This window comes from Acromyrmex echinatior, chromosome 2, assembly GCF_024713525.1.
Source record: "Acromyrmex echinatior isolate Ae372 chromosome 2, ASM2471352v2, whole genome shotgun sequence".
Lineage (NCBI taxonomy): Eukaryota > Metazoa > Arthropoda > Insecta > Hymenoptera > Formicidae > Acromyrmex > Acromyrmex echinatior.
The window spans coordinates 10,385,005-10,397,639 of NC_141853.1; the positions used below are offsets into that span (position 1 = coordinate 10,385,005).

General features: G+C 31.3%; 2 protein-coding genes across 4 annotated transcripts; one reads left to right on the forward strand and one right to left on the reverse strand.

The window, feature by feature from the left end:
* Positions 1-717: 717 nt before the first annotated feature.
* LOC105148055 (sodium/potassium/calcium exchanger 4) lies at positions 718-6,834 on the forward strand. Of its 2 annotated transcripts, XM_011059524.2 has the most exons (9): positions 727-1,125; positions 1,628-1,852; positions 2,057-2,244; positions 2,324-2,471; positions 3,254-3,355; positions 3,862-3,918; positions 5,357-5,566; positions 6,136-6,237; positions 6,367-6,834. In XM_011059524.2, exons 1-9 carry the CDS (start codon positions 987-989, stop codon positions 6,699-6,701), a joined length of 1,506 nt encoding a protein of 501 aa, XP_011057826.2. In that variant the 5' UTR covers positions 727-986; the 3' UTR covers positions 6,702-6,834. The 2 variants fall into 2 exon arrangements, with proteins under 2 accessions (XP_011057825.1, XP_011057826.2); XM_011059523.2 differs by having other exon boundaries at positions 718-1,125; positions 1,628-2,244.
* A 75-nt stretch (positions 6,835-6,909) lies between these two features.
* LOC105148057 (peptidyl-prolyl cis-trans isomerase) lies at positions 6,910-9,030 on the reverse strand. Of its 2 annotated transcripts, none has more exons than XM_011059533.2 (2): positions 8,721-9,030; positions 6,910-8,150 (listed from the first exon to the last, which is right to left on the reverse strand). In XM_011059533.2, exon 2 carries the CDS (start codon positions 8,134-8,136, stop codon positions 7,618-7,620), a length of 519 nt encoding a protein of 172 aa, XP_011057835.1. In that variant the 5' UTR covers positions 8,137-8,150; positions 8,721-9,030; the 3' UTR covers positions 6,910-7,617. The 2 variants fall into 2 exon arrangements, with proteins under 2 accessions (XP_011057835.1, XP_011057833.1); XM_011059531.2 differs by having other exon boundaries at positions 8,419-9,030.
* Positions 9,031-12,635: the final 3,605 nt, after the last annotated feature.

Here is a 12,635-nt window from a genome sequence, read left to right on the forward strand (position 1 = left end):
TGTTCTTATAGTGCCCTGTATGAGTTACTAATATCAACCCTAAGTACGAGTTTTATGTACGTCTCTGCGCGTGGTATATAATAATTAAATTATTATATAAAACCTATTATACGTACCTACAAAATATTTCGTAAAAAACGTGATCTCGTGGAATATACTTTGAATATGTGCATGTTACGATTTTTATTGCAAAATAGATATGTGAAAATGTATTTCCTCTTCCTTCAAATCACTCGATATAATATTTGTTGTATAACACGATAAAAAACGGCGCCTCGCGCAAATAAAGAGAGTTGATATGTGCGATTAGAAGAATCGCACGACACTGTTTTTCATATATCGAGAAAAAAAAAAAGAAAAAAAATGCTACAATAAGTTAAAACTCGTGCACGATTTTATTTGACTTCGAAGATATCGGAACTTATTCACGTAGTATCATCTACTAAATTCATCTAGTAAATTCGAAGTAAATTATAAATAAACGCGCACTGTCAAACTTTATATGATATCCGCTGTGCGACTAATTAAAAAGTATAATATATATAAAATAATGTATATATAAAAAAAGATGCTCTCCGTTGAACAAGTTGACAAGGCTGTATTACTGATGCAAAACGTAAAGCAACGCAAAGCTTTCGTCAAAGATAAGATCAGCGTATGTGAGCATCGTATAAATCGGTAGAGACTTATGTCCAAAGAGGCGGACGTAGAAATCACAGAACGAGGCAATCACAGAAACTTTCCTGTCATCTTTTAATCGAAGATATTCGAACGCAATTGCCTTAAACAGTATCTTATCAGCGTCGTGATAAATCTTCGATGGACGAAAAATATAAGTATATACTCGAACTGTACGTGTCGGATAAACGACAGGTAACCATTCACGCCGCGTCCAGATCCTCATCGCGTCTCATTTCTTACGTATATATTTCACGTTTATTATTGAGAAGGACCAGCACTTTACGCACGTTCTTACGTAACAAAGGATGGTATGGCGGCGCAGACAGACGGTCGGATACCGGATACTTTTCATTATTACTGTACCAACTATGTACTTTTTTTACATCAATATAATGGGACTGTTTTCTGACAATACGAGAAATGTCGGCTATGCAACGGACTGGCGTGAGTATATAAAATATATTTTTTTTCCGCTTTTCTCTGAACGTCACGATTGCCTCTCCGGTTTTCAGCCAGATTTTTGAACGAATAACCGCTCTAAATTTTAATAATCTTTATTTTAAGCAATATTAAGTGAAATAAATCGAGAAATGTTCGAGCATAAATAAGGGGAAAATTATTTTAAGTTCATGTGCGCATCGACTTTCTTCCGATTTCAAACAGAAATATCCGGTAGAAGGATCAGATCTGATGATCTTTTTGTTTAAAGAAAGCACTACAAGAAAGTAACAATTTTAATAGTGACAATTGAATCTGCGACAAGATAGAGATGTGATCTTCAGCGGAACATTAGTCAAAAGATGGCAACCGTACTGAGTCCGCGATGTTGGAACGAAAGAAGAATCGGTCGAGATTTGGCCATCGTGTGAACAAAACGATTAATCTTTTCTATTTTTTTTTTTTTAATACTTTTGTTCACATCACGATGTCCTTTTTCGTGTTTCAGGAGGACGTAGATTGCTGCAGACGAGCGAGTTCGAGCAACTTGAAAACGACAGTTTCAACTGCACGTCACCAGCGATCAAAGAGTTCCCACCTGATGGTCTTACACGACAGCAAAGACAGGCAGGATTCATAATAATCCACTTCCTCATCGCTATTTATCTGTTTTTATTACTTGCCATTATCTGTGACGACTATTTCGTTCCCTCTATTAAGAAAATTTGCGAGAGTGAGTACAAGAGCGAATTGTTCGGAAATATCCATCCATTTTCTTGCAACTTTAATATGACCTCACTGCGGCTCCTCTCTCTCTCGTTTCGCTGTGACGAGCGTAAGACGTTTGCAGTTTGGCGTATTATGTTATGCGTTTATTATACTACTTTTTTTTTCGTAAACATGCACGAATGTAAAATGAAGAAATATCTCACAACAGAGCTCGATGTCACCGAGGATGTGGCTGGCGCGACCGTAATGGCGGCCGCGAGTTCAAGTCCGGAATTGTTCATCAACGTCATCGGCACCTTCGTGACGGAGGGTGACCTGGGGGTTGGCACCATCGTCGGTTCGGCGGTGTTCAATATACTGGCTGTACCCGCATGCTGCGCGATATTTGCTAACGAGGTAAAACTCGCGCGATTACATTTAGGGATTCTCTCATGCGTTCGACTCTCCTTATCACATATGATTATCACATTCGCAGATACTGCACTTGGAGTGGTGGCCCATATCGCGCGATACACTAGCATATGCTTTCACAGTTCTTCTCTTAATCCTGACTCTATGGGATGGACGTATCGAGTGGTACGAGGCACTCATCCTCGTCATTTGTTACGTTCTATATATATTAGGTAATATATCAATGAATAAAGCGAATCGAATTAGGAAATATTGAAAAACTATTTCGCTTATGAAAACAATCGCTCATCATGCTGCAAAGGACCCCGCACTAATTACATAGAAAATTGAATCTTAATGAAATAAGTTCGTTTTCATGCATGAGTAAAAAATAAAAAGACACAAGACTCAATAATGGATAGTTCTTGAGCAGCTCTTAAAGGTGCTTCATTTTACGTATCTTTAATATCTTTAATACATTATGGCTCAAGAATTATCTATTATTGAGCCTTTTGTGTATTATATTTTGTGTTTACCACATTATAAACTACAATGTACATGAAAATAAACTCATTTCCAATTTTTATCCCAAGAAGAATAATAAAGTTAAAATAATATCAATTTGGCGTCACATTAACCAATTATGGACTGAATTTATGTTATTTTTTGTCATGATTCAATCAATATAATAAGTTATTTTGACTTTCTTGTTCTCTTTGAGATAAATTAATATGCGATCCTTTGAAAATAACACGCTCGCAGAATAGAAACTAACAGTAAAATATTACATCAATATAAATTTTCCTCTCAGCAACACAAATGTAATGTAACACATGTTGTATACAACAGTTATATAGTTGTTGAGTAGGAAATTATAACATTGACATCGTGTTATTATTAGTTGGTGTTCTACGGGCGAGATTGTTTGGACACTTTAATTTCATTAACATTTTAAAACGCAAACAACGTTATTTGTAACAGAATATCACAATAATTAGAATGCTTACTTTTTCAGCAATGTGTTTCAATCGTCGCATCAATAATTTCTTAAAACGAATAATTGCTAAGAGAAAAAAATACAGAAATATTTGCGAGCAGAGTCCGCTCCTGCCGAATCGTAAGATCACTACAATATAATTTATTATTACCGCCTCTGCAAAAATAAGTGAATTAAAAGGAATTGATATAATTTTATTTTGAAATATTATAAACTTTCAATCTTTAGAAGTCAGACAATACTTTTAAATTCCTTCCTATTTTTATTAAAATGAACTTTTCTTTCTTTCTTCCAGCAGTTGCATTATTATTAATTTAGAGTGTGGTCAACGCGATGCTACAAATGCTTTAAAGCGTTTTTTGATTGGTTAATTTATAAAATTCTTTCTTCTGATTGGTCAATCAAAGCAATTCTTCAAAGCATTTGTGGCGAGACTCTGACCACGGTCTTAATTCACGATTTAATGCATATCAATTGAAAACAAATAAATAAATATTAAAAATAAACAAATTTTCTTGGAAGCTATCCTTTTTAATCCACATATCTCTGCAGAGATTGCATTCGATAACTGTTCGTAAAAAATATAATCTCATACTTGACTATCTATTTCATTTTAAAATAAATAGATCTCGTCAAAGAAACGGAGATATCTGGATTTAGTTTGAGTGACCAGGATGAATCAGGTATGTCTCACAGAGCACACACATAACACGTGTGTTATAATATTTAAGTGTATTGCACTTATGTATTGCAGTGTCTTTGTACAATTTTAATGCAGTGTATCTTTCCTTTTCCTTTAAAACGCACATATATACACATAAATAATGCATAATTCGAATAAACTTAAAACCGATATAATAGTTATGTGGTTTAAAAATATATAAATTAATTAAATAATGATCAAATATTTTTAATATAAACTAATTAAATATATAAATTAATTAAATGATTATCAAATATTTTCTTCAAAACTTCATGTAAAATACAAATGGTTTTAAATAGCAAAACTTTGTTTAATTTACTAACGTCTTTGCATAATGCAAAAATAATTAATCAAAATTATCTGGATAACTGTCAAATTTTATTAATTAGATATACTTTAAAAATCTTCATACAAAATACAAACGATTTCTTAGGAAATTATTTAAGAATAATAGAGTGTCGACTAAATTCATCCGAAAATATGCATGCACGTTAATACAGTATAGTTCTTACTTGATAGCACCATTTTAAATAGAATCATTTTTGTAATATAAAATACTTATCTGAATAAATTTATTTATTATTTCGATAGTTAAAAGTCGATGGCTAGTATGAGTCTGGGATGCAATTATGCGTGCAACAAATAAGATTCTGTTGTAGAAATAATAATACTATTTTATTCCAAATTAGGATTAGGAATTCCAAATTAAAAATTCCAACATTGAAAGACTCGTATTAGTCAACGATGTGACATGTAACTATCCCAAATAGCCAAACTTGCCAAAAGCATGTATTGCAATTTGAGTATTACGTATTATGTTAGTAGAACTCCAGCAACAGCCAAGCACAGTCTGCTGTTTTTCTAATATCGGTAGAAATATATCAGAAAACAAGCAGGCTCTGCATTATGACATCATGATGGCAAGGTATGCTCCATTCCTGCTACATTTCTGTTATTATATTATGGCAAGTCGTAATGGCAGAAATCAAGCTTAAAGAGGACACATCCTTGCGAAAATAAAAATCAAAGCGTCAAGTCGAATGTAGAAGAAAAGTGTAATAGAAGCGTAAACGAAGTTTCTGAGACGAAAATTGAGACTAACAAAACGTAAAAGAAACTTGAACATCTCCTTTCGTTGTCTTAATTTTCGTCTTATAGAAGCTTTGTTTACACTTCCCTTACATTCAATTCCAAGCTCCAATTTTTATTTTCGGCAAGACAGTGGATAGAAATCTGCTCTAAAAGTCTAAAATCATGATCGAATTTGTCAGCAAATTCGATTTACAAATCTTTATTTTCAAATCAATGAATATAGTTATCTACTCTAAAATCATGATCGAATTTGCTGGCAACTGCTGTATACTATTAGCGTTTGGCTATCTAGATAGTTATAAAATATTTATATTGTCTCTTTTCAGATGATATCGTCGACATTATAACCTGGCCGAGCTCTACATGCGAGAAGATATGGTGGGTTATTACTTGGCCTATCAATGTGGCATTACTCCTTACTATTCCCGATTGTAGAAGAAAAAAGCTAAAATCTTGGTATCCCTTGACATTCATCATGTGCGTAACATGGATTGGGATTTCGTCTTATATCATAGGATGGGTCATCACTATTATTGGTGCGTGCCATCAATGGAACATTTGTATTTAACATCTTATTATTGTTAGATAGCTAAGTTCGTCGAAAATAGATTTTGCAAAGTACTGGAAGTTTTATTGGAAGAATGCCATTAGCAATATAATAGAAATTGTTGAGAAAATACAAGATAAATTAACCGTTGATATCAAACTGAATCTAGCATTAATGATATATTTCATTTAAATAATCGTAAAATCATTGATTTCATTCGATTTTTGCTGATAGATAGTCTACTGATAGATACCTTATGTCAATAGCTCTATTGACAGAAAGCAAAAAATAATACATGTTAATCTGTCACAATATTATACTTAAATCTGCTAACATTTTGCTTACTAAGATTATTAACATTGCCAAAAAAAAAAATTTTTGTAAAATACTGAAACATCAAACTTTGTATGACATTATCATGTCAAAATAACATCTCGATTATGTTTGAAAATATCCTGTATAAAATTCCATATTCTTCAGATGTTTTTTAGAATTTAATACTGTAGATTTAATACAATCAATAATACCTGCTTCTATTATATTTATGTTATATTTTAGGCGATACCTTCAGAATTCCTGACTCCATTATGGGTTTAACATTCCTGGCGGCAGGAATGAGTGTACCTGAAGCAGTATCGAGCGTTATCGTTGCTAATCAAGGTATGTACAAATATTAAACTTTTGAACAATAGATAGCAGTGTTATCGCAATAAAGCAAGAATTCATTTAACATGAATTTTTTTCAATCTTTAAAATATACATCAAATATAGATTATTATGATTTTCCAGGTTACGGAGCTATGGGGATAAGTAATTCAATCGGGTCGAATGTGTTCGATGTCTTACTGTGTCTCGGACTACCATGGTTTGTTAAGAGTATACTATTACCAAAAGTACCTGGACAGTATTATGTTCAGATTAATTCTCAAGGGCTAGTCTATAGCTCAGTATCTCTCTTCTCAACATTAATTATGCTATACGGAGCTTTATTTATTAACAAATTCACGTTAAGTCGCACAGTTGGAATCGCCTGTCTCGTTATGTATGCCATATTTTTGATATTCGCATCTGTTGTAGAACTAAACACATTTTTCGTTGTTAATTTACCAGTATGTATCGATTAGTAATAATATCAGTGTCATTAACAAGTAGTTAGTAATGATATTTATACTCGTTGATATCTGTATGTCATAAAATGAACTGTTACCTAATATGTTTGTATAATTTTTGTTTTATAATAAAACAAAAACCTCTGAATATATTAAGTATTAGTATATCTGAATAATTATGATAATTCTTACAAATATAATTATACATAAAAATTGCATCATAATCTTTTACAGTTGTTTATTTTTTCAAATATTAATTAATAGTGATTTATATAAATTTAGTTTTTATATCTAATATTATTAAAAAATTTTTAGTTATTTACAGTAAATCATGAAATTGATAAAATCCCATTATTGCGAATTTCTTTTAAAAATTCACAAACAAGAATATATATAGAAATTTCATTCATATTTGTTTACATTCAGACATTGGAAGATCGTTCTCGATCGATTGTCTTCTTCGAATCAGTTAGTTGTACATAATTATATATATAATATCAGTTCGCAAGAGTTACTACATACATAATAAAGTTATATCTTCATTATCTTCTTTAAAATAAAAAAAATATCAGTTTTAAACGTAGTAATCACATTATAAACAAAATTACAAAAGAATGAAGTAAAGCTAAATAATCTTACTGCACAAAAAAATATACTTGCTTATTATATATACTTAAAAAAAAGATCACAATATTGTATTATACTTAAATAAAATACTTTATATCATTTATGTATCTAAAAACTAAATAAATGCATCAACTTGGTTTAGATTTCCAATTCCTAATATCCTCACATATTTAAGCAGAATTATTCCAGCATTACTCAGCTTTTCTTATGAAACGATAGAAAACTGCAAGTTTCAAAATTATGAACAAAACTAAAAGTACTTGGTGCATTTTTTGTTTTATTTTATTGCTTATTTATTTAATGCTTATGAGAATTGACCACAATCTGCTATCATAATCTTTTGATATGTTTTCCCATTCGATGAACCATAACTTTCAATTTTTCTTACAACATCCATTCCATCAAGAATACTCCCAAACACAACGTGTTTATTGTCCAACCAAGGCGTTTTTACAGTAGTAATAAAAAATTGCGAGCCATTTGTATTCGGGCCAGAATTTGCCATTGATAATGTACCTGAAGAAGTATGTTTGAGTTCGAAATTCTCATCTTCGAACTTTTCTCCAAAGATGGATTTTCCACCTGTACCATTGTGATTCGTAAAATCACCTCCTTGACACATGAAATTTGGAATAATACGATGGAAATAACTTCCTTTATAACCATAACCTTTCTCTCCTGTACATAAGGCACGAAAATTTTCTGATGTCTTTGGTACAACATCAGTCCGTAATTGCATTATAATTCGTCCCAGTGGTTTATCATCTGCAGACATATCAAAGTATACTAGTGGCAAGTTCATCTTGTAGTCGTAACCATTCATCAGTACAGTAGAAGCTAGAAAGGAAAAACAATCAAAATTTATACATTATATTGGATCATCTAAAAAGTATCCGCGGTACTTTGTCACTAGATATATGACCATCGACACACATGTAGTGACAAAAAACCGCGGATACTTTTTAGATAACCCAATATAACTTTATAATAAAAATCAAAGAGATTTAATTTCAACAAGAATGTTCATAGAGAGATTATTTTTGTCTACTACTATTTTGTGATATATTTATATAATATTTTTATTACTTATGAGCAATGTACTTACAAGAAATTTATTATACTAATTATAAAAATTATGAATTTTAGTTTTCGTTATATATCCAAACCAATTTGTATCAAGAATGTTCAAATAATTTTTATATCACTCCGTACATTTAATTCACTTTCTTTTGTATAATTCGTCTATAACCTCTTTTTTCTTTTTTCTTTTTCTTTTACTTCAAAAGAACGACATTAACAATTCTTTGTGTAATTTTCTTTGCATAATTTCTTTTCGTTCCGAAATTCGTTCCGACCGATCACAGAGCTTTTTGAGTCACTATCGTACGTTATAAATGCTGAACTTACATCATGGATGTATGTACATGTTTATTATTTTGAAGATCCACGTGCTCTGCACAAGCGAGAATTTTCCAAAACACAAGCTCCAATCAGCTTCAATAAGTTTTGAAATTCTCTACTGTATGATTGGTTTATCCACCAACTGGCTTATTCATCAATCATTAGATGAAATTTGGTAAGTTTGTTCGTTTTGCTTGATAAGGTATTATAAAGAGCAGTTTATATTCCGAATCCTCTTTTTATCGATAAGGCGCTTTTATATTGGTTATATATTGATTATATTGGGTATATATTGGTTATGTTACAGATACTAATATTGTACATGCTTAAAAACATCTTTAAAAGAAAATTCAGAATATGGGCCATGGTCTGTTCTTAATTTAAGGCCGTCTTAAGTAATGTCCGTAAAGGCCTCAAAAACATTCCAAAATTTTCTCTCCGAGGAAGATTTTATTTTATATGTTATAGTATACATTACATGTACAATATATTTCGAGTAAAATTTTCCTCGTAGAAGAAGTTTTGGAATATAGCCTAATTGTGTAAGATACTACTAATAATTAGGGATTTATAATTAGGGGGCTTATGATTCTTGAAACGAGATGAAAATTATGAAAGTGACCGAATTAATTAGAATATATTATAACTTCATTGGTTAACCTAGTGAGTTTGTTCATTTTTGTAATTTTCACTTTGTCTAAAGAACCGTAATAACCCCAGATCTTTTATTCAAGACCATCTTAAGTACAGTTTTAAGAAGTTACGAACCAATCAAAGACCGGTATTCATAGTCGATTCTTAAGCACAGCCTACAATGGACAGTAACAGGTGATTAAGCAGTAGGCATAGAAATCGACCAATCATAGTTGAATGTGAGAAAAATAATCAACTATGATTGGTTGATTTCTTACTCTTACAACATCATTCATTACTGTTACTGCCATTGTAGACCACGCATTAGATTTGAAGTTGTTTAAATATAGTCTTAAGATGTCATAAGCCAATCAGAGGCCGGTATTCATAGTCGGTTCTTATTTCAAGACCTTCTTAAAGGTCCTTTACATAGAAGTCATAGACGGTCGTGGAGACCTTAAGTCGTAGGAACCAACCAATCACAATTCAATATAAGGAGAATACTTAATCAGAATTAGGGAGGCTCTCTAGTTGGAACATGCAATGCAAACCTTAAAACTGTTTTAAGTACAGTCTTATAATGTCATGAACCAATCAGAAAGCCATTAGAAAATCTTAAGAAATTACTTAAGACGGTCTTAAAATAAAAACAGATTATAAATATCGACTTAAGAATAAACATATAAAAATAATTTCAAAATTTTTATGTATTGTATATAGTTCATGTATATCCGAATATCCAATAGGCGAATTATATAAATATGTAAAATAAAATAAAAACAGAATATATGTAAGAAATGGGAGTGCTGCATTTGCACATATATTGGCCAAGCACATCGTTTATTGGCTAATTTAAAGTAAAATATTCTTATTGGTAAAGCAAAAAAAATTATTAGGAATCACAGTTGACGTGTGTGGTGTATGCGATTGAGAATGTAAACAAATTGAATCTTCCCTAAGAAAATAGACTTACATATTGTTATATTATATAAATTTATATATTATGAGATATTTAACATTTTTTTGAATAAATCAACTTAATAAATATTTAAATTAAGTAATTTATAATTAATTTAATTATTTTGATAAAAGAATCGAATATATCACTGTATATATGAATAAAACAAAAGAATTATTAAACAATGCAAATACATCGCATATATATGAAAAAAAATATATATCTACATAATACATTGTTATTTTCAGCGTAAAATGTTGTTTAATTTTTGTCATTATAAAAATTAAAAATATTTAAAAATTAAAGATGGGAGGAGGAGATATATTGAAAAATATAATTTCAAAAAAATATGCTCTTTTAAAGCGCACTTAAAACCATAAAACATTTATTAAACATTTTCTTATATCTTTCACGGTGTTTAGACAATATATATCTATATTCTGAAAGAAAAAAATCAACAAAGAGTTTTATCAACAAAAGGTTCCACTTCCTTAATGCCTGCACTCAGCACTTACAAAAAAAAATCGTATTTTGATCGCACGTTCGAAAAACAGAAAAATCTTCTATCGTTTTATGATTTGCAATACTTAATAAAAAATTAATTAATAAAAATTTCCAAATAAGCATGCATTTAAAAAAATGTATATAAACACGCAGTGAAAAAGATGATACAATCTTGCGATTCAAAATATTAATTTCATTTGTACACTGCAAATTTATAAATGCATGTAAAGCTATTACAATAAGTCTAAAAATTACACGTATTGTAATTATGCACAAAAATTTGTTACAGTATTAAAAATTTTTATGCATAATTACAACATTTTGTGCATAATAAAAATATTATTATGAATATTGGTGAGCAAGAGACTGAGGTATCTCACTCGTATTAATAACAAATGTGTGAGACAGCGAAAGAACACCGCGAGCCGGCATTACATCCAATTACGCTTTCTCTCTCAATCGTGAGCCTTGCGCTAAGGACAGAATATCGGAGCGTCTTTCTTCCTTTGTGCTACTCGCCTTCTTCGCGTTTTCAATAACACGTACGTGTGTTTCGGTATGAATGTGTAGCGCTGTGGGCCGAACATCAAGGGATACCTACTAATATGCGGGCACTATTATATTTCGAGAAAAATTTTTCTCTGAGAGAAAGTTTTGCTGTAGCCTTGAAATAAGAAGCGATTATGGACCCTCGTCCTTTATGTCCTTGACGATGTCTTGTTCGACAGCGACACGTGCCGGTCAGGCACGCGACGAGGCATTGTTATTCTTCTAGTGGAATGAGGGGGGGAAGGGGGGAGATAATCTTTCAAGGCTCCAGCTTTCTCTTTAGCTTGCCTATAGTCATGTAGACAAAACGAAGAATGGTATGAAAGATTCTCTCTTCTCCTTTGCTCAAATAATTCCTAAGCCCAAACAACTGCACGATTTACAGCCATCCCTGTGAAAAGATTGAAAGAAATAAAGTAACATTTTATAAATATTCAATAAAAAATAAATTAAGATTTATTTGCATATTCCGCCCATTTTTAATTTATTATAATATTTTTAATGAGAGTATCCTTGCCATGACGCTTCTCTAAACAAAATTGTCGTTCGGAATCGACATTAAACTGTAGGTCCCTTATGACTGTGTACAATCAACATGCGCATCACAGGCATATGAAAGAAAAGAAAAATATAAAATGAATGTTCCAATTATAGTATCTTCTTTTTTTTACAATAAGCCATTAGTCATAAATCAAAAGCTAAAGACTGATAACTGTGATTGGTCAATTTTTACCTTCTGATTTATGACCCGTCTTAAAGGCTACTTCCTCTAATCCACATCAGACGCACTAAGTACGCTCCGTCTGAAACCATGACTGTACATTTTTTCTGAAAATTTTCTTATATTGACGCAGCAGGTATAGAAAACGCAGAAATATTTCTATTGAGGAAGACCTTCTTTTGACAGAGTTATGAAAGACCTTTTGAAATACAATGAAAGGGTAAATGAAGGGTCTTTTCTTAAGAAAGCTTTTGTCTGAAGAAAATATCTGCGTCTTACAAATGTACGTGCTATCTCTCGTTAATTCCTTGACAAAGAATTCTTCCAAAATTACATAGATTTCAAGCCAATACCAGCTTACATATGTGCAGAGATTTAGTGAGGCATTTCAAAGGCAGCAAGCTTTGACTTCAAAAGCGGCAAAGAAACTAATGTGTACCCTTTTCAATAGAGTTGGAATCTTTCGGGAAAAAGAAATCAGATCAGTTTTCTCTGCAGAGGATATACTCATAACAAGATTCTTGAATTTTCTGAAATTCAAACTTTGTGTAATAAT

Bases quoted from the DNA above. Each gene is read 5' to 3' on its own strand.
- LOC105148055 (XM_011059523.2), top strand. From the start codon at position 987: ATGGTATGGCGGCGCAGACAGACGGTCGGATACCGGATACTTTTCATT. The intron at 2,472-3,253 runs GTAATATATCAA...TTACTTTTTCAG, and splicing joins TTACGTTCTATATATATTAG to CAATGTGTTTCAATCGTCGC. The intron at 6,238-6,366 runs GTATGTACAAAT...ATGATTTTCCAG, and splicing joins CGTTATCGTTGCTAATCAAG to GTTACGGAGCTATGGGGATA.
- LOC105148057 (XM_011059533.2), bottom strand. From the start codon at position 8,136: ATGAATGGTTACGACTACAAGATGAACTTGCCACTAGTATACTTTGAT.